Source organism: Eschrichtius robustus, chromosome X (assembly GCF_028021215.1).
Source record: "Eschrichtius robustus isolate mEscRob2 chromosome X, mEscRob2.pri, whole genome shotgun sequence".
Classification (NCBI taxonomy): Eukaryota; Metazoa; Chordata; class Mammalia; order Artiodactyla; family Eschrichtiidae; genus Eschrichtius; species Eschrichtius robustus.
This window is the reverse complement of record NC_090845.1, coordinates 6,690,360-6,715,273: the sequence shown is the minus strand read 5'-3', so window position 1 is coordinate 6,715,273 and position 24,914 is coordinate 6,690,360. Positions and strand designations below refer to the sequence as shown.

The 24,914-nt window shown below is 43.5% G+C and overlaps 1 protein-coding gene and 1 pseudogene across 1 annotated transcript in view; one reads left to right on the top strand and one right to left on the bottom strand.

Annotated features, from left to right (window-relative positions):
• ANOS1 (anosmin 1) overlaps positions 1-23,519 on the top strand; it is a 190,264-nt gene extending 166,745 nt beyond the window's left edge. The window contains exons 9-14 of the mRNA XM_068532437.1: positions 5,154-5,300; positions 17,869-17,963; positions 19,171-19,342; positions 20,100-20,320; positions 21,400-21,541; positions 22,686-23,519. Coding sequence (XP_068388538.1) covers positions 5,154-5,300; positions 17,869-17,963; positions 19,171-19,342; positions 20,100-20,320; positions 21,400-21,541; positions 22,686-22,744 — 836 coding nt within the window. The 3' untranslated portion in view covers positions 22,745-23,519. The remainder of the gene's footprint in view (positions 1-5,153; positions 5,301-17,868; positions 17,964-19,170; positions 19,343-20,099; positions 20,321-21,399; positions 21,542-22,685) is intronic.
• Positions 11,205-11,258, bottom strand: LOC137757526 (U5 spliceosomal RNA; annotated as a pseudogene).
• Positions 23,520-24,914: the final 1,395 nt, after the last annotated feature.

The window sequence follows — 24,914 nt, the reverse complement described above, 5'->3', positions numbered from 1 at the left end:
CCGTTCCCCCTTTTGTTCAAGCCATCCATAGAGGTCATTCGTCATGCTTTGCTCTTCTTTCTCTCCAGGAATCCAGTTCATTAGAAAGTCCTTTTGACTCTAATTTCAGATTCTGTGTGGGATCTGTCCAATTCTTGCCCTTGTTCAGCCCACTGTCACCTTTCTTATAAAATAATCTCCTAACTAATATTTGTTTCCACTCTTTCTTAAATATCCATTTTGTAGACAGCTGCCAAAATATTCACCATATCACAGATTACTCTCCTGAGTTCCACTCTCAAGATTGTCACCTACATCTTCTCTTTGCAAGTCTCCACAGATCTCATCCTTTATTGCTTTCCCATGTTTTCCTCCCCAAATGTCTTCTCAAACCAAAATCCTTTAAACGTCTGCTGCTCCTAAGACCCTTTTTTTTTTCTTCTATTGGTGGTGGGGATTTCCTCTATTGTGTAAAATAAGTTTGCCTTTTAGTCTCCTGGCGTTTCCAGTAAACAACATTCCTTCCCCATTAGAGACTGGTATGGGATTGCAAACTCCCATAATTTAATATGTGTTTCTGCCCACAACCAAGAACAAGGAGAGAAAAACCCAGCTTCGGCTTGCCATTGCTGAAGGAAGTCATGTCATCGAGAACCTCTTCATGGTCCAGCCCACAGACACAGCTGTTACAGACTCTGGGTCTCCAGAGCACATCTAGGGCTTTCTCCTTCTTCCTGGGGCATCTCCCCACACACACACCTGGTAACATCCTCTTTAATTAGCTCCTTCTCCCTTCCCCTCAAGTATGATTACAAACCCTTCTCTCTCACTTTGAGCCATATGGCATCACATAGTCAGAATTCTTCCCTCTCAGTGAGCCACTCAGATCCCCCCAGATACAGACACATCTGTCCTTCACCCCTGAGTGTCTTCCCCTGTCCTCTGGAACCTCCGGTGGAAGTGTCCTTCCTTTTGCACACGACAGATTCCAGTCTGTGGGGTCTAGACCCATCCCTTGGAAAGTACATCCGCTGAACTAAGATCTCATCTAGGTCAGAGAACAGGGACTGTCCGCCTGTGTGCCCACAGCAGCCGTCAGAGCCCACGCGCTCCAGAAGCCTAAGCGTGGCCTGTAGCACTGCTTCAGCAACACCTGTGAAACCAAATCAGTCAGGTATTCCCGCTCTTACCTACGCACTCAGCCAACTCCTCTTCCCGCAAGACGCTGGTGCTGAGCGTTAAGGTCACTTTCTAATCATCTTTTAACATGAGGTAACGTTTTACCTGACCAATAAAGAGAGATGATAGTTAACCTACCAAAGGCCACGTTATGCTAGGATTAACTGATGCCTGTCATGTGGATTCAGAAAAATAAAAAAAGAAGGGATAGTGCAAAGTACCTGTCATAATACATATTATTTGGGTGTCAGCGTAGCCAACAGAAGAGACTGGTTTTACAAAGGATGAGGCAGGATATAGCTGAATACATGTCAGGATGTTCTTTATAACCCAGTGTTGATATGTAATCTCATAAACACTAGTATATGACTTTTACAAGAACGCTATATATTTCATCATGAAGCAACTAGAAGTAAAGAATAATTACAACTTTATAGTATAAGCAAGGGAAATTATATTCTATAGGAATGAGTGTAGTAAATGTCAGCATATAAATTACTTTTTTGAATTATATTTTTCCAGGTCTGCGGGCTGCTAGGTGTTTTAATGATAAATATTTCGACGCAAGCAAAGCCTGAATGTTCATACAGTTTTATAAAAGGGTCCCTTGAAGGAGGAAAGACATAATACTATCTTTAATGGAAATGTAACTTGCTTTTTTGGAGGCAGGAGGAGTATTTCCAGGGTTGACAGATTCCAAATGTTTTTTATAGTTGCCTCATGCAACTGGAATACACTTCCAGCTCTCCAAAATAAAAATGGGGTGGAGAGAAAATACTCTGAGTCTCTCAATCTGAAAAGGTAATCGAAGTTTTGACATCTGGGGAAGTAGCATAGTCACTCAATTCTTTTTAACTTTTAGGACTATTAAAGAGTATAAATAAATCAGACCTCATACCTCTTCAGAACGTGAAGGAATGAATTTCATTCCATTTTTGTTTCCTGCTGAAAGTGGAGGACACACTCCGAGTCAAGAATGTCCTCCCAGGACTGAACTATCACGTCTGTCCCTACATGGGGGGTGGGGCATGTCCATGCGTGTCTGCGCTAGAAATATTCAATAAAGCAGCAAAGATTCAATCTTGAGATATATATATATATAAATATATATATAAATATATATATAAAATATATATATATATTCACACGTTCTTACGTCTGTAACGAGAAATGAATGTCTCCATGGCATATAAAAGACAGCCAGGAAGACAGAATTCACAGAGAGATTAAACACGGTTATCTAAACTGTCTTGGTAGTCTGCTGGCGACTTCTTCCCATCACAGGTTCTTAAAGGAATTAGAAGCATAAATGGGCTTGTGAAAATCTTAAGCCTTTAATTCTTTAAAAAAAAAATGCTTTAGGTGTAAGCAGCAGGATTCTGTAACCGCCTGGTGGTGTCAAGAAAGGGATGCGTTTGGGGGCGGAGCCTTCTGAGGGAGCCTTCTGAGGGCTCCGCGTCCCAGGCCCTCCTCTGGGCTCCAGGCTCACTGAGCTGGTGTCTGCAGGCTGGGAAGCAGCGCCTCCTGCTATCTGGTCTCGGCACATTCCTGGCCCCCAGAGCTCTTGGAATTTCCTAAGTGAGGAGGAGCGATAAAGGTGTCTTCTGGGATGTGAGAGAGGTGATTGGGGAGAGCAGCTGGGGATGGGGGTGGTCACCAGAGGAACCAAGGGGTGACTGGAAGCCTGGAAGTTTCAGTCTCCCCTTCCCACCTCCACCTGCGAGCTGAGGACGGAGGTTAGTCATCAGTGGCTGGTAATTTAATCAGCACGCCTGTGTGATGACGCCTCTGTAAAAATCCAAAAAGACGGGGTTCAGAGAACTTCCGGGGTGGTGAACGCAGGCTGGGGGAGTGACTCCCTTAGACCCTCAGACGTGGAAGCTCCGCCCCCTCTCCCCACACCCTGCCGTGTGCATCTCCTCCATCTGCCTCTTCCTGACTTATATCCTTCTTTTCCCGCTCATTTTTCATGTATCTAAATCAAATTTTATACTTAGGCATTAACTTTGAAGACAGATGTTCTTGTTTTCGTGAGCTAAGTATGAGCTTACATGACAAGCAATATTGATGTGAACATTTCTACGCAAGTTTTTCTACGTTATAGATCCCTAGAACAGTCTTTTTTGTTACTGTTGTCTGTGGTTTTGTGTTTGTTTCTTTTCTTAAATTGAAGTATAGTTGATTTACAATGTTGTGTTAGTTTCAGGTATACAGCACAGTGATTCAGTTATACACATGCACATATTCTTGTTCAGATTATTTTCCATTATAGGTTATTACAAAATATTGCGTATAGTTCCCTCTGCTATACAGCAGGTCCTTGTTGGTTATCTCTTTTATACAGAGCAGTGTGTATGTTTTAATCTCAAACTCCTAATTTATCCCTCTGCTCCCCCCCTTTCCCCTGTGGTAACCATAAGGTTATTTTCTATGTCTGTGAGTCTGTTTCTGTTTCGTAGATAAGTTCATTTGTGTCATATTTTAGATTCCACATGTAAGTGATATCGGATGATATTTGTCTTTCTCTGTCTGACTTGCTTCACTTAGTATGATCATCTCTAGGTCCATCCATGTTGCTGCAAATGGCATTATTTCATTCTTTTTTTATGGCTGAGTAGTATTGCATTGTATATATGTACTGCATCTTCTTTATCCATTCCTCTGTCGATGGACACTTAGGTTTCTGAGTTATCGCCTTTTATTATAAACGGGTAATCTAGCAAGTAAAATTTTTCTCTGACTTCTGTCAATTGCTCTTGCAAATTATTTGAATCTGAGGAAGGGGTCTTTGGAACCCCCCATCTCTAGCAGGTCATCAGAAGAACTGGTGACAGCCTGGACTCGTGACTGGCATCTGAAGCGGGGGGGGGGGGGGGGGGCAGTCTTGTAGCACTGAGGCCTTACCCTGTGGGATCTGATGCTGTCTGCAGGTAGAAACTGTCAGAATTGAGTTGAACTGTAGGACACCCTGCTGGGGTCTGAGAATTAATGGTGTGGGGAACCCCTCATACACACATTGGATTTGGGTGCAGAATCCTTAACCTAATAAATGTCTGAGTTATCCAAACATTCATTTGAATTATTTAAACTAAAATATAAGTACCAACTAATGTAAGTATACCCATTCCTTTTAATCAGATCCATTGCATGGACGGTTTGACAGGCACACCCCTGTAAGGAGAAGTACACATTCGATGTACTTTTTCTTCTGGGTCCTCAGTTTTCCTTTCCTTCTCCTGATTCACCGCAGGTCAGCATTTCTCTGCATTCATCCTCATCTTTCCCTCTTCCTCCCACCTTCCCAAAAATGCAGACCTCACAGCTCTATCGGAAAAGTTTTGATAACACATTTCTGACTGCTTTATAATCAGTACAGCTTAAGCTGTTATCTCTCAAAGGGCTACTTGGAATTCTGAAAGCAGAAAAGTCTTGTCTCCAAGGACGGAATTTCTAAATGTGCAACTTCTAAAATCAATGAACTGGTAAAGGAGAGATTTGAGGGCAGGAATTTTTGGTATACTTCCTACTAAGCCGTATAAATTCTCATCTGGCTCTCTAAAGATGGAGGAACATAACATGCTGGTACTTCTGTGAAAAGCTACCTATACTGTTTTCATGAGATGGTATTTTAATATTACTTCATGTACTTCATAACTGCAAACAAATCTTATCTATTGTGAGAAATACTACTTCCACCTATTACTGAAATCAGAGCATCTTTCCGGGCTGGTGAATGTATGTTGATTCCCAATTTAAGTTCGGGGGATTCCGTGTAATACATACAGTCTACTTTTAGGTATGCATTCCAGCGTGTGATGAAGGGGGAGGTGTCATCAACTTGAGCGGGAAGGAACGTGTAGTCACGTTACATTTTACTTTAAAAATCAGGCACTAAATATGAATGAATAGCGGAGTGAAATTAAATACACTGGCATTACTATCAGGTTACAGATTTATTTTTAACAAGTAAATCAGAATGTTGTGCTTTGTTGTAGAAGAACAACTTGGGAAAACTAGAAAAAGTGTGATGCAAATACAGCCTCCGTTTCAAAGACGACGGCCCGCTCGCCTCCTGGAAATCGGAGCTCCATTCTATCAAGACAACCAGCTGCAAGTGAAGGTGTACTGGAAAAAGACCGAAGGTGGGCAGATGCTTCTGTTTATTTGTTGTTGTTCTTGCTAAGTTTTAGTTTATATTGGAGTCGAGTTGATTAACCGTGTTCTGTTAGTTTCAGGTGTACAGCAAAGTGATTCAGTTTTACACATACACGCATGTATTCTTTTTCAAATTCTTTCCCATTTAGGTTATTACAGAATACTGAGCAGAGTTCCCTGTGCTACATAATAGGTCCTTATTAGTTATCGATTTTATATACAGTAGTGTGTATATGTCAATCCCAATCTCCCAATTTATCCCTCCCGGCCACCCTTCCCCTTTGGTAACCATAAGTTTGTTTTCTCTGAGTCTGTTTTTGCCTTGTAAATAAGTTCATTTGTATCATTTTTTTAAGATTCCGCACATAAGTGACATCATATGATATTTGTCTTTCTATGTCTGACTTCACTTAGTATGATCATCTCCAGGTCCATCTGTGTTGCTGCAAATGGCATTATTTCATTCTTTTTTTATCGCTGAGTAATAGTCCATTGTATATATGTACCACATCTTCTATATCCATTCATCTGTTGATGGACATTTAGGTTGCTTCCATGTCCTGGCTATTGTAAATAGAGCTGCAGTGAACATTGTGGTACATGACTCTTTTTGAATTATGGTTTTCTCAGGGTATATGCCCAGGAGTGGGATTGCTGGATCATATGGTAGCTCTATTTTTAGTTTTTTAAGGAACCTCCATACTGTTCTCCATAATGGTTGTACCAATTTACATTCCCACCAACAGTGCAGGAGGGTTCCCTTTTCTCCACACCCTCTCCAGCATTTCTTGTTTGTAGGCTTTTTGATGATGGCCATTCTGACTGGTGTGAGGTGGTATCTAATTGTAGTTTTGATTTGCATTTCTCTGATAATTAGCAATGTTGAGCATCTTTTCATGTGCCTCTTGGCCATCTGTATGTCTTTGGAGAACTGTCTATTTAGCTTTTCTGCCCATTTTTTTCACTGGGTTGTTTGTTTTCTTGATATTGAGCTGTGTGAGCTGTCTGTATATTTTGGAGATTAATGCCTTGTCAGTCACATCGTTCGCAAATACTTTCTTCCATTCCGTAGGTTGTCTTTTCATTTTGTTTATGGTTTCCTTTACTGTGCAAAAGCTTTTAAGTTTAATTAGGTCCCATTTGTTTATTTTTGTTTTTATTTTCATTAATCTAGGAGGTGGATCAAAATGATTTTGCTGGGATTTGTGTCAGAGGGTGTTCTGCCTGTGTTTTCCTCTAAGAGTTTTAATATTTGTTGTCTGCATTGAAGAGCGCTGTGATGTAAGGGTGCTTGTGCAAACGTCACCGTCAAGCCACACTATTGATATTAAGGAAACAGTAGCTGAACAAAACACATGCATGCTTTTAAAAAATTATTATTAAATGCCTTGCTCTTCTGAAGTCTGAATGGGTTGCCTTTGATTCCAGGGAATCTGTATCACATACTGAAATCTGCTGCTTACATTTTATCATTTCAGGGATATTGACCTGTCTTCATGTCTTTCCTAGAAGGCTGATCTTGTGTCCCAAACACTTAAGACAGTCATTATTTTGCACTGTAAATTCTTGTTCTAAATTAAAAGACCTATAATGCAAATAATTTGGAAAACAGAATAAAAAAGCCAATTCTCTTCTCAATATCATTTCATGGAAATAGCACTTTACTGGATTTTCTTTCAGAAGTCTCCTATACCCCTGTTTCTCACTCAGTTGTTTTATATGTATATGTGTGTGTTTGTAAAAGCACAACACATTTTCATAAAATACTAATTTGCATTCTATATTGTTAGTATTTTTAATAACATTTTTAAATGGCTGCCTTGATGGATATTATGTGTCATAATGATTCCACTATAGTCAAACATTTAGCTGCCTTCAGAATTTCCATCTTATAATCAATACTGCAATGAACAGTCATCCTTAGAATAGATTCTTTTTTCTCTTTATCTTTGGGATAAATTCCTTTTGTTTCTTTGTTTTCTGTACTCTTAGAATATTTATTTTGCATTACTGAAATAGTATTTTTAGAGTTACTCGACATATATTTTTATATTTATCACTTCTATGCATTTTAAGACATAAACTATTTTAAGCAAAAAACAATAGATTGTTTCAAGAATTCAGTTTTAAAAATTCTTCTTATTTTTCTGAAGTGCTATTTTACTCAGGGTATCGGCTCATGAGCCATTGGGGATATTGATGTTGGAGCTCTTCTTGTTCCAGAATTTTCTTCCAAGCTGCTGAAATTCATTCTCTAGCTAAAATAACATTACCAATCATGTTAATGTTTTATTACTATCATATGTTAATTTAAATTAAATTTTATTTATTGAATATTAATTATTAAATTAAAATTATGTTAATATATCCATATTATGACATTTAATGATAGTTTAAAGTTAATATTAAATTGTAAAATTTATTTGATCTATTGTACAGTCAAGCCCTCCACATCAGTGGGTTCTGTATCTGCGAATTCAACCAACTGTGGATTGTGTACTATGTTTAAGATTGGCAGTTGGTTGAATCCAAGCATGCAGAACCCAGAGATACGAAGGGCTATCTGTGGGACTCGAGCAGCCTCGGAATTTGGTATCCGGGGCGTGGATCCAATCCCCACTCTCCAGTGTGTACCAAAGGATGACTGTATTTATCAATTTCAAATTAGAATTGTATGTCAATGTGACATATTAATATTAATAAAACAACATATTAATATAATACTGAAAATGTACACATCTCATGTAAGGAAATGAACATGTATACACACTGGAGGTGCAAACATCTTAAGCACAGAATAGTAACCACCATTTCCTGACTTCTAAAATTGAAGATTTGTTTTACGTGTATTTGAATGTATACAGATGGAATCATACAGTTTGCATTTGTCTTCTCACAGTGAACACTGCATGTGGGAAACCCGTCCATCCTGTTGCAGGAAGCAGTGATTCACCCATTTATATCACTGCATAGTCGTCCCTGGTACAGCAGTTGATGGAGATTTGGTTTGTTCAGATCTCTTCAGCAGCTGATGGAGATTTGGTTTGTTCAGATCTCTTCAGCAGCTGATGGAGATTTGGTTTGTTCAGATCTCTTCAGCAGCTGGTGGAGATTTGGTTTGTTCAGATCTCTTCAGCAGCTGATGGAGATTTGGTTTGTTCAGATCTCTTCAGCAGCTGATGGAGATTTGGTTTGTTCAGATCTCTTCAGCAGCTGATGGAGATTTGGTTTGTTCAGATCTCTTCAGCAGCTGATGGAGATTTGGTTTGTTCAGATCTCTTCAGCAGTTGATGGAGATTTGGTTTGTTCCAGGGATGGGCTATTCAGAATGGCCCTGCTGTGAACAGCCTATGAATCCATGTCTCTTGATGATGCACATGTGTACCTATTCCCCCACAGAGGTGGGATTCTTAGGTCATAGAGGATGTTGACCTTTAGAAGATACCGAGAATTTCCAAAGTGGCTGGACCAATGCACATTCCCACCAGGAGGGTAAGATGGTCCCCACTGCCCGCCATGAGGCATGTTCCATCTTTCTCAGTTGAGCCTTTCCGGTACGTGTGACGTGATGGCTCAGTGCTGTTTGAATTTGCATTTTTCCGGTCATCCAGGCGTTGAACACCTTTTCATAAGTTTACTGGCAATGGAGCTCCTGTTTTTCAAGGCACTTTTCAACTGTTTAGCCAGCCTGACCTGCCAGAGTCCTTTATATGTGGAGTATATGAGCCATCTGCTGGTTTCATCTCAGTATTCTCTACTTTTTTTTTTTTTTTTTTTTTCACATTCTTAATAGTTCCTACTTTTAGAGATCATCAGTTCATCATTTTGTTTCCTTTAGGCTTACGGCTCTTTGTGTCCTGTTTAAGAAATCTTGGCTTATGCCAGGGTCACAAAGATACTCTCCTTATCTCCTAGGAGTTATACTGTTTCATCTTTCTCTAGCTTTTACCCAGATTTGATTATTGTTGTAAGGAGCTAGTATAGGGCATCAATGTCCTTTAATTTTTCTTTCCGTCTTTTTATCCCCCAAAACAAAGAACTTTTTATTGAAGTATTAGTTGATTTACAATGTTGTGTTAGTTTCAGGTATACAGCAAACTGATTCAGTATTACATATATATATGTCTATTCTTTTTCACATTCTTTTCCATTATAGGTTATTACAATATATTGAATATAGTTCCCTGTGCTATAAAGTAGGACCTTGTTGTTTATCTACTTTATATACAGTAACTTGTATCTGCTAATCCCAAACTCCTAATTTATCCCGCCCCCACCCCCTTTGCCCTCTGGTAATCATAAGTTTCTTTCCTAAGTCTGTGAGTCTATTTCTTTTTGTAAGTAATTTTATTTTTATAACGTTTTTTACATTCACATATAAGTGACATCATGATATTTGTCTTTCTCTGTCTGACTTCACTTAGTATGATCATCTCTAGGTCCATTCATGTTGCTGCAAATGGCATTACTTCTTTCTTTTCTATGGCTGAGTAATATTCCATTGTATATTTGTACCACATCTTCTTTATCCGTTCATCTGTTGATGGACACTTAGGTTGCTTCCATGTCCTGGCTAGTGTAAATAGTGCTGCTACGAACACAGGGGTGCATGTTATCTTTTTAAATTATAGTTTTGTCTGGATATATGCCCAGGAGTGGGACTGCTGGATCATATGGTAGTGCTGTTTTTAGTTTTTTGAGGAAACTCCATACTGCTCTCTATAGTGGCTGCACCAGTTTACATTCCCACCAACAGTGCAGGAGGGTTCCCTTTTCTCCACACCCTCTCCAGCATTTATTGTTTGTAGGCTTTTTAATGATCGCCATTCTGACTGGTGTGAGGTGGTACGTCATTGTAGTTTTGATTTGCATTTCTCTAATAATTAGTGATAATGAGCAGCTTTTCATGTGCCTATTGACCATCTGTATGTCTTCTTTGGAGAAATGTCTGTTTAGGTCTTCTGCCCATTTTTGGGTTGGGTTGTTTTCTTGTTATTAAACTCTACGAGCTGTTTGTATATTTTGGAAATTAAACCCTTGTTGATTGCATCATTTGCAAATATTTTCTCCCAGCGCATAGGGTATCTTTTTATTTTGTTTATGGTCTCCTTTCTGTGCAAAAGCTTGTAATTTTGAATAGGTCCCATTTGTTTCTTTTTGCTTTTATTTCTATTGCTTTGGAAGACTGACGTACGAAAACGTTTGTACGATTTGTGTAAGAGAATATTTTGCCAATACTCTATCCTAGGAGTTTTATGGTGTCATGACTTATATTTTAGTCTTTAAGCCATTTTGAGTTTATTTTTGTGTATCGTGTTAGAGAATGTTCTAATTTCATTCTTTTACATGTAGCTGTTCAGTTTTCCCAGCACCACTTATTGAAGAGACTGTCTTTTCTCCAATGTATATTCTTGCCTCCTTTGTCATAGATTAATTGACCATAAGTGTGTGGGTTTATTTCTGGACTTTCTAGCCTGTTCCGTTGATCTATATTTCTGTTTTTCTGCCAGTACCATAGTATTTACTGTAGCTTTGTAGTATAGTCTGAAGTCAGGGAGCTGTGATTCCTCCAGCTCTGTTCTTCTTTCTCAAGATTGTTGTGGCTATTTTGAGGTCTTTTGTGTTTCACAGACATTTAAAAATTTTTTGGTCTAGTTCTTTGAAAAATGCCATTGGTAATTTGATAGGGATTGCATTGAATCTGTAGATTGCCTTGGGTAGTATGGTTATTTTAACAGTATTGATTCTTCCAGTTCAACACTATGGTATAGCTGTCCATCTCTGTCAACTTCAGTTTCTTTCATCAGCGTCCTGTAGTTTTTGGAGTACGGGTCTTTTGCCTCTTTAGGTAGGTTTATTCCTAGGTATCTTATTCTTTTTTTTTTCCCCCCCCTCTCCACAGAAATCTTTAGTAAAAGGCAAAAGATTTATATGATCTGAAGAGAAACCAGAGTATGAATGGTATTTTATTCTTTTTGATGCAATGGTAAATGGGATTGTTTCCTTAATTTCTCTTTCTGATAGTTTGTTGTAGTGTATAGAAATGCAACAGATTTCTGTATATTAAGTTTGTATTCTGCAACTTTACTGAATTCATTGATGAGCTCCAGTAGTACTCTGGTAGTGTCTTAAGGGTTTTTTAATGTATGGTATCATGTCATACGCAAGCAGTGACAGTTTTACATCTTCCTTTCCAATCTGGATTCCCTTTCTTCTCTGATTGCTGTGGCTAGGACTTCCAAAACTGTTGTTGAATAAAAGTGGCAAGAGTGGGCAACCTTGTCTTGTTCCTGATCTTGGAGGAAATGCTTTCAGCTTTTCACCATTGAGTATGAGGTTAGCTGTGGTTTTGTCACATATGGCCTTCGTTATGTTGAGGTAGGTTCCCTCTATGCCCACTTTCGGGAGAGTTTTTGTCAGAAATGGGTGTTGAATTTTGTCAAAAGCTTTTTCTGCATCTATTGAGCTGATCATATGGTTTTTATTCTTCAGTCTGTTAATGTGGTGTATCACACTGATTGATTTAAGGATATTGAAGAATCCTTGCATCCCTGGGATAAATCCCACTTGATCGTGGTGTATGATCCTTTTAATGTGTTGTTGGATTCTGTTTGCTAGTATTTTGTTGAGGATTTTTGCATCTATGTTCATCAAAGATACTGGCCTATAATTTTCTTTTTTTGTGGTATCTTTGGCTGGTTTTGGTATCAGGGTGATGACGGCCTCACAGAATGAATTCGGATGTGTTCCTTCCTCTGCAGTTCTTTGGAATGGTTTCAGAAGCACAGGTATTAACTCTTCTCTAAATGTTTGATAGAATTTTGCCTGTGAAGCCATCTGGTCCTGGACTCTGGTTGTTGGGAGTTTTTTAATCACAGTTTCAATTTCAGTACTGGTAATTGGTCTGTTCATATTTCCTATTTCTTCCTGGTTCAGTCTTGGGAGATTGTACCTCTCTAAGAGTTTGTCCATTTCTTCTAGGTTGTCCATTTTATTGGCATAGAGTTGCTTGTAGTAGTCTCTTATGATTCTTTCTATTTCTCTGGTGTTGGTTGTAACTTCTCCTTTTTCATTTCTAATTTTATTGATCTGAGCCTTCTCCCTTTTTCTTCTTGATGAGTCTGGCTAAAGGTTTATCAACTTTATCTTTTCAAAGAACCAGCTTTTTAGTTTCTTTGATCTTTTCTATTATTTTTTTTAGTCTCCATTTCATTTACTTATGCTCTGATCTTTACGATTTCTTTTCTCCTACTAACTTCGGGGTTTGTTTGTTCTTCTTTCTCTAGTTGCTTTAGGTGTAAGGTTAGGTTATTTTTAGATTTTTCTTGTTTTCTGAGGTAAGCTTGTATTGCTATAAACTTCCCTCATTGAACTGTTTTTGCTGTGTCCCATAGGTTTTGAATCATCACGTTCTTGTTTTCATTTGCCTCTAGGTATTTTTTTATTTCCTCTTTGACTTCTTCAGTGATCCATTGGTTGTTTAGCGGCATACTGTTTAGTCTCCACATGTTTGTGTTTTTTTGCAGTTTTTTTCTTGTAGTTGATTTCTAGTCGTCTCATAGCCATGTGGTCAAAAAACACAATACCATTTTTCTTTTCCTCTTCATCTCCAACTGATTTAGTGTCATTTACTTGAAAAGTAATTCTTTCCCCAAAGCCCTGTGGTGCCATCTTTGCCCTAAATCAACCATGTATGTGCAAGTTAATTTTTGAACTTTCTGTAGAGTCAACTGGTGTATTTTCCATCTTTGTGGAAATACCACATTGTCTTAACTACTGTAAACTTATAAATATTTTAAATAATAGCCCTCTAGTTTTTTACTTTTTCAAATTATCTTGACTATTCTTGGCCCTTCGTATTTTTATATAAATATCTGCATTAGTTTGTCAATTTCCACCAACACCTTCTGAGATCTTTACTGAGATTACAGTTAATCTCTGTGTCAATGACTGGAGAATTCACATCTTAAAAATCTACAAATATATCATCATTTTTTCAGGATTAAAAGTTTTCTCTCAGCTGTGTTTTATATCACATAGATGCTATAATACCTTCTAACATGATTATTTCAAGGTATTTGTGTTTATCTTGATCCCATTATAGATGGCATACTTTTCCTCCATTTCATTTTCTAATTTTTGTTGCTGGCATATATAAATATATTTTATTTTTTTATATTGATGATATTTTATATTTTTATATTGACTGTGAATCCAAATATATTGTTATATTACTTTGTCCATTAAAGCATTTCATCTGATGATTCTTTTCCATTTTCTATAAAAACAATCACATAGTCCATAAATAATGAGAATTATTTTGCTTCTTTCCCCTGTCTTAACACTGGCTGAGACTTTGAGTACAATATTGACTAAAAGTGATGATTGTAGACATAATGTTTATTTAAAAAATTGTTTTGGCTGTTTCATTTCTGTTTATTCAAAATAAGGATTAGTCAGAAGCACTTTTTCTCCTTGCTTTCTTCTTGGTTACTTGGTTGCTTATTTACTAGCAATTCACCAGAATATTTATATGGAAACAAGCTAACAGTATTATTTACAACTAAGAAAAGTCACTGCAAACAAGTGTCTGTAAGCAACTATTATAGGTAAAACATTGTACAGTTGTAAAGTAGTACTTGGACCAGAATAACATAGAGTTTAAGAATAAGTTCTTAAATAAGGGTGGGATCCCCTAGAGAGAAGAGGGACCAGGACCGGGTGGGAAGGAACTCCAGTTTCAGGACAAAGGGGGGTGATGCAGCAGAGGACAGTGCAAGTGAGTGCTCAGAGGAACTGGAGAAAATTTGGGGAGATTTGAGACGGAAGCCAAGGCGGGCAAGGGGTTTAAGAAGAAGGAGGGATGTCAGACACTGCTGAGACTGCATGTAAAGTGCCGGAAACGTGGGCCTGCAGTGATCACTATTTAAATCCAATGATGGCAGTGGGACCACTTCAGTCAATACCTCTGCACCATAGGGTGAGGACTGGCTTAAAGGTAACATATGAAAGGGTTGTGGATGAAGATTCGTGTGGTCACTACGATTTATTTGTAACCCCTAGCCAGTACCGGGGGGCGCTTGTGTGCTCCTTCGTGGGGATGCTCGTGCAGGGAGTGGCGACGGGCTTGAGTCGCCCCACGTACACGTTCCCACCTGAAGCTGAGGGGACGCTGCCCTCTCGTTTCCGCTCTCATACTGGCAACACATCCTTTGCACGGTCTGTTTAGTGCCGTGGGTTTCTGGTCTGTTTTGTTGCATTTTCTTGCTCTTTGTTGGAGATTTGTTCTGGTTAAAGTGGCCCCAAGCATAGTGGTGGAGTGCTGCCTGGTGTTTCTCAGCCTTCTCAGTGAGAAGGCGACACGGTGCCTTCCGATGAAGATGTGTGGCTGGCTTGTCCCCCTCCAGGTGTGAGTTCAGTGTGAAGGAATCAGTAATATGGTGCATCCAGAAGAAGGAAGAGAAAAATTGCTGATTTATACATGAGGCTGCCTGTGAGGTGCTGGTCACATTGGTAGTGTGTGATGATGAAGTTCTGAAAAGGTAAAAAAGTGGCTAAATTTGTCGTTTTTGAGATGGTGATGGATTAAAAAAATAGTACAGTGGAAGCGTTATTGTGATACTGAAAGCAAAAGAAATTTACCATCCTGCTACCCAGGATCATGAAAATATTTTCAACTAGAGTTTTTTAAGTAAAGAAATATTACAATTAATTATGACTTTATAAGAAATATATATTAAGTAAGTTTTTTAAAAACACACATAAAATAAGATTATGTATTGATTGGCTGGCAAAAATGTGGTGACCAGAAGCTCACAGGAAACTAACACTGCATTTCTCCAAGAAACAGCCACCCAGGATTTGCTAATTCGGCATTCACGGTGATTTTCTAAACCCAACTTGCGTGAATAACGAGAACTGACTGTGTAGACCCACATGAGAAAACGCATGCCAGTTCTTGATTAAGCTTGGAAGAGTGTGGACTGCTGTGTGTGTGTCTGAAAAAGTGCTGTGAAGGACAGCCTGTTCATTTTACTCATGTTTTAAAGAGTGGGTTTTATTCGGCTTCGGTGAAGGCAACAGATCCAGAGACAACGGCCACTGAGAAGGTAGTTTGTTACTCACAGCCTCCAGGAGCAGGGAGCCTCCACACCACTCGGGCCACACGGGGAAGCACCAGGGTCGGTCAGGAAGCAGGAAACTGTGCTCAGGAGCCTTTACTCTGGGGAGTAGGAAAGGCAAGATGGTCTCAGGATTGGCTGGTTTGGATACTTTCGGTGGCTCTGGCGCAGGGGCTGTCCCCAGCTGCCTGGCACCTGGCCCTGGGGTGACGAGGGTGGTGGCCCAGAGTGTGAGGGCCCCACGGAGGAGGTGCTGGGGAGGGGGCTCTGGGTCGGCTGGTCTGCACAGGACACATAGGCCTGCGGGTGCGTTGCTTGCTATCTGGGCAGCGGCCACCCTGGGAGGGCAGTCCCGGCAGGGTCGGCAAGGCTGCAAGATGTCAGAGCATCACAGATACAGAAAACAAAAAGGCATGATTAAATAAGAGGCAAGCTGAATGCAAGGGCAATTGAGGGCAGGGATCAAGGGTGTGGTTTTAGAAGCGCTGAGTTTGAAAAGCATCTACATGGGACAGGAAGTTGGGAACACCAGCTCCCCCAGGGAACAGCTCAGGTGAAGGCAGAAACGCAGAGCCGTCTTGGAAAGCCTTGGGCTTCGGTGAAATTCTTCACGGAGGTGGCAGATCCAGAGAGAGCGGGCGTGGACTCGGGCAGGGCGGCGTTGAGAGCTGAGGGCTCCAATGTGTTGCTCGGTGCGTCCTCTTAATGAAAACACGATTATGCTGTCAGATATGTGTGGGGTTCTTAGGAGACCTGGAGCCACGGGTATCAATTACACATCATAGAACTGGAGTGCAGCAAACTGGAACCCAGCCCTGGCTGCTCCAGACCAGGGAATGTCAGTCCTGCTCTGTGCCCGACTTTGGAACTTGCTACTCTGTCCAGTACGGGAGCCACGAGCCCTGTGGAGCAGCTGAATTTTAAATTGATTTCAGTGATTTAAGAATTTGATTCCTCAGCTGCAGCAGCAATGTGGTGACGAGGGGTCACCACATACAGAAGCTTTCGTCATGGCAGACAGTGGTGTTGGACGGTGCCCTGCCCACCATTATCCACACCGACCAGGCCCGGTGCCAGCCTCCTTCCAGGTTCCCCTCCGAGGTCAGCTCCTCCGTGAGCTGCGCCAGCGCTTGAGTGACAGTCGCAACCCTCTGCCAGGACGCCGTCCCTCTCTCGCCCTCCGTGTCCAGCCCCCTTAGGATTTAAGAGGCGTGAGAGCAGCTGCTCCTGGGAGGTTACTTCACTACGATGCCTAGAGCGGCACCACTTGTTGAAAGAAAGGATATGAATTCACTCAGTGATTGACTTCAGACTTAATGTATAACGTACAATTCGTTTCTAAAAAAAAAAAAAGCCCTTGATGTCTGCCATGTGAAAAGTTAAAAAAAAAAAAAACCCTCTAGTCAGGGGGTTCCCCTTTTAGCTAAACACCGTTGGTGCCCGCTTGCTTGCTGTTTCTTTTCTCAGATTGAAAGTTCTTCTTTTCTTGTTCCGAAGTGCTCAGAGCAAGTTCCCACCAGACGCACCCAATTTCATCCAAGAGTTTTCCCCTCGGAAAACCTCCATCAAGCACTTGGCCTGAGCATTCGGGCAAGATGCTAATCACCCAGGGAAGCGATGCCTTTCACACGCGGGGACACACTGGCGTGATTATTCAGCCCAGGATTGCCCGGACCTCCTTTCCCACACTCAGCGACCGGCTTCTCATCACGGTGTCTGTTTTTCCACTCGGTCGCCCAAAGTAAAGACACGTGCAGCAACCGCGCTGCTCCAGCTGGAAGTGGAAACGTTCAAGGAGCCCGTGTGCTGGGCTGGCTTTGAGAGCCGGCCTTGCTTCCGTAGCGATCGCACACACCCACTGCAAGGGTGCGCTTACCGGGAGGCTGTCCACCTTGTATCTTCTGATGAGGGGACCCTGTCACAGCAAGGCTCGAGACGGAGCACGTCTGAAGGGCCAGGTCTTCAAGTGGAGGGAGAGGCTTTTGTTCCTGCCTGGGCTTCACAGCCTCTCCATCAGCTTGGTCAGAAAAATGTAGGATTCAGAGACTTGAGACGAGTCTCTCGTATAGCCTAGGAAATAAGAGAATGGCTGGCTGAGTGTTGCCCTTTGTTGGGGGATTTACTGACTGTGGACACCACGGCTAGGTCATTCTCCAGACCTCTGTGGAGTCATTTTGCTATGACTTGTCTAATTATTCTTTTCTCTGTGGGTCCCGTATTTCAATTCACTTTTCCTTTGATGGTTTATTACTTTTTCCCCCGACGTCACTCTAGTCAGAGTTTTGGGAGCCCCACCTCCTCTGGCTGGTGTCCGCACTTCTGGATCACCTGCAGGACGCCGTCCTTCCCTCCTGGTCTGTCGTGCTTTAAGAACTTGCGTGCACTGTGGCTTGCAGACGTTCTTTCTGCTGATTGGCTGGTGTTGACCTTTCAGAGCCCGGTGGCAGTCGGTATCACGTGCAGTGGTTTCCAGAAGTCTGTGCCCACAACGAGTCTGCCGGGGCGGAGGCATCCTCGGGCATGACCCAGGTGAGGAGGTGGCCGACATGCCGGATTCTGAATGGCTTCTAGACTCACCTGACCGGGGGACAAAGCTGGACAGAGAGAGGTGCAGGCCGTGTGCCAGTGGGTAACACGTCCTCACCGGGCTCCCTACGGGACCCACGACCAGGTGGGAGCGGGAGACACAGGGCCACCTGTTCACTCATCCCTCGGCCCTTCACAACCTCACACGTCATCAGTCAGCACAGGGCGGGCCCTGAGATGCGGACATTCAGGACACAGCTCGCGGGGAGCTCCCACGACACAGGGGAAACGCTGCCAGCCTCTGGGTGTTTCATCTTAATTGCACGAAAGCTCTGAATTGTTTTCTGGATTTTGACGTGGCACCGTGACCTAAAAAGGTCTCATTTCCCCGGGGAATTTCTATACGGCACTATCATTCAGCATCTCTTTTGCTGCATCCCTAACTTCCACCAACTCGTCCAAGTAACGAAAGATACGGCCCGTCCTGTGATGTTCTGCCCTTAAGGGTCCCAGAGATGCTCCTGCTGCAGCTCTCGTACACGTGCACGAAGCCCTGACAACTACCCCCCTAGAATGGGCCCGCGTACCCAAACAGCCAAAGGCGAGGAAACCTCGCACAAGCTCGTTAGGCCCGTCAGTGTCAGCTCTCCTGTTAGCGTAAGGTTACACCCTCAGCCTCTCACTCCGCCGCAGCTGAGTCTGGTTTTCGTAATCCAGTTTAATCGCAAAGTTCCGGCCGGCAGCAATCACAGCCCTCCCAGAAGGGGAGGAAATACACTGCTCAAGAATGTCTTCCTTTCCGTAAGGAAAAACTCACAGCTAAAGCACGCCTGTGTCTCAGAGAAGCCCGAGTTAGCTTTTTTGCGTTAAAAACTTAGGTGTCTATTTACAGCTTTACCCGCCGCGCTGCCTCCCACCTCCCCCCGCTGCTGCCAGCTCACCCAGGCTGGTCACGAGGGCTGCAGGTCAGCTGCTTTGACGTGGAAGCACTGCCGTCCTGTCGGGCTCTGGAGCCTGTGTCCCACCCCACGGGAGCCTCTCACCGTTGTAGTAAATGAAAGCAGGGCCCCTGTCTCCTTTGCGCTTTTTACGAAAGCCGTGTTGCACACGCCCCATATATAGGAAGACAGCTTTGGTGGAGGTATGATTTCCTCTCCTGCCAATTTCGTACCCTCGTGAGATTTACTGTTAGCGTATTCTCTCTCTCTAGGAAAATTACATGATTCTTCAAGATCTGTCATTTTCCTGCAAATATAAGGTGACCGTCCAACCCACACAGCCAAAGGGCCGCTTGAAAGCAGAAACCGTTTTCTTTACGACCCCGCCGTGCTCCGCTCTAAAGGGGAAAAGCCACAAGCACGTCAGCTGCCCCAGTGACGCAGGTACGTTTCATGCGAACTTCCAAGGTTGCGGCTGTGATGTTGGCAACTCTGTACACAGTTCCAGGCCGCATTTCACAAGACCCTACAAACCCAAAGTATCCCCCTTTCTAAACTGCAGCGTGACGGCCCCGTTGGGAGGTAACATAACGTGTGAAGGCACGCGTTACTTCCTCATTGCAACAGCTTTGGCGAGACAGCCTTTGCTGGCGTTATCAGCCCTTTAGAAATGAAGCCAAGGGTCCGTGTACTGCTTGTGCTTTGGCGCACTTTATGTAAATGATTTCACTTTTATCCCGGCCCTCTGCCATGGGCGTTACCTCGACGCGCTTTCCAAACGCCCCGTCTTTACCTTCCCAAGCCTCCCCGACAACGGGGGCAGCTATTCTCAGATGCAGACCCCTGAACGCCTTCTAGTAACTTCTGACAACTCTTGTAGTACCTTGAATATTCACCCGTCTCACTGCCGTCTCTCCTGTTCTCTAAGTGGCCGGCCAAGTCCCGCCAGATCACAAAATTCTTCCTCCGTCTCCCACCCCCAAAGCAGGACTCCCAACGTAGCCCGCAAGGTATCGGAAGCACTTGGCACGAAGGTGCAGGGCTGAGGCTGCCTCCGCACAGGTCGCCGGGGCGACCGCCTGACCCCGCGCTCCCGGCCCCTTCCCCCGGAGAGCGGGAACCCCACGGGACGTACCTGCCGTCGAGGGCCCCTGCGCGCTCTCCACCCCCTGACCCGGCCTTCCTCTTCCCGCTGCTCCAGGTCACGTTCATCCCAAAGTGCACGCCAAGCCCGAGAACCTCTCGGCCTCCTTTGTGGTGCGGGACACGAACGTCACGGGGCGCTTCTCCTGGAAGACGAGCAAGGCCACCGTCCAGCGGCCCGTGACCGGCTTCCACGTGACGTGGGCCGAGGCCACGACCGAGAGCAGGCAGAACGGCCTTCCCAACAGCATCATCTTGCAGTCCCAGATCCTCCCGGCGGTGCGTGCCCCTCCCTCCCGGGCCCTCGGGCCGGTACCCGCGCCGCGGGGTTCTTAACTCACTGTCGGCGCCCACGTCCCATCACGCTGGGGCTAGTTGTTGCGTCGCGTGTGTACGTTTTCTTCTCCCGAGTGTATTACTTCGCAAGTACTGAAAGATACCACAAGTGCTACTGTGAACAAACGGTCATCTAGCTGAACCGTGATTACTGGAGCCCCCTCTTCAACACACGTCTCCTGTCGACATGCGATGCACGTGGTTTAACCGTTTTCTTCTCCTTTGTGAAGCCCGTGTCCCTCTGGCCCGAGTGGACAGGCCCTGTTTGAAGGGTTAAATTTGGGGAAAAATAGCTAAGAGAACCTTGTTCTTTCTCTTTGTTTGTTTCCCCGCTTCAAATCTGGCCAGAGCCCATAATGAGTTGGCCTGTCTTCCAGGCCACTAATTCCTTGGCTTGGGAAAAAACCCATGTATGGGCTTTTACCCGCTCTAAAAACGCTCTTAGAATACCCAACTCCTGCTCCAAAAAGAAAAAGAAAAAACAAACAAAAAACCCCTTAAATCCCGGAAGGAAAAATTCCATGGAATTGGAAAGTAATTTTTCTATGTGTGTATATATTAGGTTTATTGAGTTTTGAGAAAAAGGTGTTGGCATAAACACTGTTGGCTACGGGCACTGACAGATAGATACTGCATCTTAAGGAACACAGTGGGCTCACTCACGGAAATGTGGATTATCAAGAATTCTTTGAACCATGGGAAAGTCTTAGGTTGAGGAATACAAAATGCGGTCCCAGGGGTGAGCCCAGAGACTGGCCCCGGCCCATCTTAACTCTGCAAGTGTCCCCAGCTGCCAAGAGCTGGGCTCTCAGTGCCGAGGCTGCCCGGCAGGGCAGGACTCTAGCAAACAAGGACAGACGTTCGACCGACCACACTGGGGTGTCAAAGCAACCGCACCCGCGTTTACACGGTGATCGCGGGCGTGCGGGCGGGAGGAAACGGGCAGAGAATGAGGGAGTCCATTGTGTGGCTCTGTGGTCAAGAGGTGCCTGACGGGCGCGTCCTCTCCTGTCCCCCCTCAGGATCGCTCGGTGCTCACGGTGCCAGGTCTGCGGCCGGCCACCCTCTACCGTCTGGAGGTGCAGGTGCTGACCGCGGGCGGGGAGGGACCCGCCACCATCAGGACCTTCCGGACCCCCGACCTCCCACCCTCGGCTGCACACAGTGAGTGCCGGGGGCCCCCGCGAGCCTTGGGGACACAGAGAAAGTCTTGGTGAAAAAACGAAAATCAACAGATCACTGCAGGTTCCTACGGATAGGGAATTCTCTCAACCTGAACTTCTTCCAGCCCTTTGTATGTGCTTTTCCTGGCGGCCACGCCTGCTGCCCGCAGCCGACCTTACACGCTTCCTGGCCCTGCTCCCTCTTCCCTCCCTTCCCTTCTGTTACTTCCTTTTCCATACTTCCATTTTTTCCCCCTGCATGATGCATGCTTTCTCCTTGTCTGTCTTTTAACCACAGATACACATAGGGGGGGAAGAAAAATCTATCATCTCATATCAATCTGAATTTTTTTTTTTTAATTAAGATGTTCAAATATGACAGAATAGCAAATAGTATTTGGCTACGGGGCTTATTTTCTTATTACATATGTTGTTACTATAATCTATATTACATGAATTTTCTTCATAATATGACCCAAATCAACCTACTTGACCTAATGCTACGTTAAAAATAATTGTCACCTATTGTTTCAAAACAATGAGCCTCTTGTTGGTTTTTAAATTACGCACTTTGCTTTTCCAGCTTAAACCTTTGACATGGCTTTTTAAGTTTATGTGTTGATAAGAAAACTGAGAAGTCGTTCTAGTTTTACTTCTGTTTGTTTTTTAAAAAATGATGGATCAAATTTGCCCCAATAGCTTTCTGCACTTCAAATTTAAAGAAAAAAACCATCATCGTGGAAGAGCCCCTTACGTTTATAAGGGTTGGGTGAATGCGGTCCCGATGTTCCTCCACTGAAATTCTGTGTAATATAAGAGCACGTGTTAAGTTTTAAACTTTCTTGGGGAAATACAAAGGATTTTGGCTTGCTTATATAATTGTAAGCCTAAAGGAAGGGGCTTGTCTTCTTTCTCTTGTGATTTTTAGCGTTAGGGAGGGAACCAAAGAGCGGGGGGGGGGGGGGGGGGGGAAGGCAGAGAGAAGAGAGGGAGAGTGAATGTGCCTCTGCACTTTCAGAGTCAGGAGAGGAGGGAGCGCGTGCCCGGGGCCGAGGCTTTCACCACAGTAAACGCGCTCCTACTGTCCGTTCAGCCGGCCGGGTAAAGCATCACAACCGACTGATACGTCTGCTCTGTCCCCCTAGGACCCCACCTGAAACACCATCATTCACACCATTACAAGCCTCCTCCAGAAAGATACTGACCTGTTCCCGGAGACGTCTGAAGCCCGAGCAAGCGTGTCAGCTCGCAGACCTTCGAGAACCGGCCGCGCCCGCTTACGGGGGCGCCAGGCCTTTCCCATAGGACCTCCCGCCCCATCTAACTTTACTGCACTAAACGCTTCTGTCTGTCTCGGACGCGCCTGGACACCAGGGACAAGTGGTGAGACGGTGGAGGTGGACACAGTTTCCTGTGAGAATGGAGAATACGAAGGCCAGGCCTGTTTCACTGCAAAATCTGTTTCCATATATGGTTTAGCTATAATCTCAAGTGAATTACTGCAGATCTGAGACTTCCCTGAGTTTAGAGCAGCAAATTCTCAAGAGAAACCGGCGTAACAAACACACAATTTATACACGAAATAAGCATACACATAGTAACTCAGCATCAAGTTACTCAATAAACATGTTGAAATTAAATTATTGGTTTGGTTTGCAAAATCGACTGAAGAGTATACAGTTTTTTTGGCCCTATTTATTCAAATACTTCTTAAGATGATTTTTATCACGTGATTTTTTAGCTGAAAACTTGTGACCTGCAATATGCCCATTAATTTAGACTTAAAATGTTCCCACTTCAAGCACCTAAGCTTCATGTTCTACAAAGGCAAAGAAGAGTTCAGCCTGTAAATGAGGATTTAGGGAAGACATCCACAGCAGAAAGGAGTCAGTGCCTTACGCTGCTATCCAGAGTCTGCCTTGGAGAAACTAAAAGTGTTTTCTGGGGATACTTCTTTTTAATATTTCATCCTATACTGTAAGAGACTTTCCTGATACGCTATTTATGCTTTTCCTTAATGTGGGAAACGGCTGCTGATGTGCTTCGTTTTGCAGCTTTCATGTATCTAAAACTTGACAAAACCTCTTGCTTGAAATGAAAGAATCCCAACTATTGAATATTTTCAAATCTTTTACTGAGATTTGCCTTTTCTTAACGAAAGCAAGCTCTTTACATGGTAGAATACTGTCCGTAATGTAGAAAAGGCGGAAGGGCTTTGGTTGGCGGAGAAGGACAGCTACTTGCCTTTGACTAACCTTCCTTCACTCTTCCAAATGTATTTATACCTTATTTGAAAAATTTCCCAGGTTCCACGCTAAGCCCTCAGAGCATGAACGCAAGTCAAACACGTTGTTTGTTAGTATACAGTATTGCAGGGTATGTCGCGGCAGCCTTAAACCAGAAATGTTTAGTTTAAAATCGTTTTTTCCTCGAGGGAATGCCCATATGTATGTTCTGAAACAGGCACGTATGTGTGTGTGTCTGCGTGCTTCCGTGTGTATATGTATACACATACGTGCACACACACACACACACACTCACAGGCTCACACATACACACACATATACCTTGAGGACGGATCTGTGAACAAATTGTTTTCCCAGCTCAGCAATGGTGGATAAAGACACAGTTCTCCTAAAGATCAGTAGGGTCATCTGTTTTCCCCGTCAGTACTGACACTATGAGAAAAGAGCAACTTAATCAAAATTGAACATTTTAAAGGATAGGCTTCCTTGTTTCATTACGTACACAAGTAAAACGAGGAAATTTTCAGTACACTTTTCTTGGGTTTTCACGGTGGGACTTGGAACTGGTCGTTTTGCTACGTTTCCCGAAACCCTGTTGGCGCCCTGACTGCTCCCGGTGGGGTGAAGAGGAGAGAGAACGTGTTGGCCTTGTGAGGCTTCCCACTCTGTCTGAGAGCAGATGCCATGCAGAACGCGGACAGACCCTGTCGGTTACCAAATCGACGCCCAGCCTCAGGGAACACAGTCTGTAGGCATGGATCCCTGAAAGAGGATATTGAAAACTGCTTCCTGTGCGTTAAAATTGTTTAAACGTCGATAAGGCAGACAGTGTTCTGCAGCTTTGGACACGCGGCTCCATGGGAAATCTCAGAACGGAAGTTCACGGCGCTTCTGGCTGGTTTTCTGCAGCTACTAACGTGGCCTGGGATGGACTTTAGCACAAGGTGTCCTGAAATCACCTGGTTCCAAGAGTTACAAATTTTGAATGGAGAGAACAGGAACAGCCTTCATTTCAAACGCCCTTGAGCTTGAGCAAACACAGAGATCGTCTTCTGAAACTATGATCTACTCTAGTGCTATTCCCAGCATCTGAATTTCAAATTCTTAAAACTTCAAAAATGAAAACTT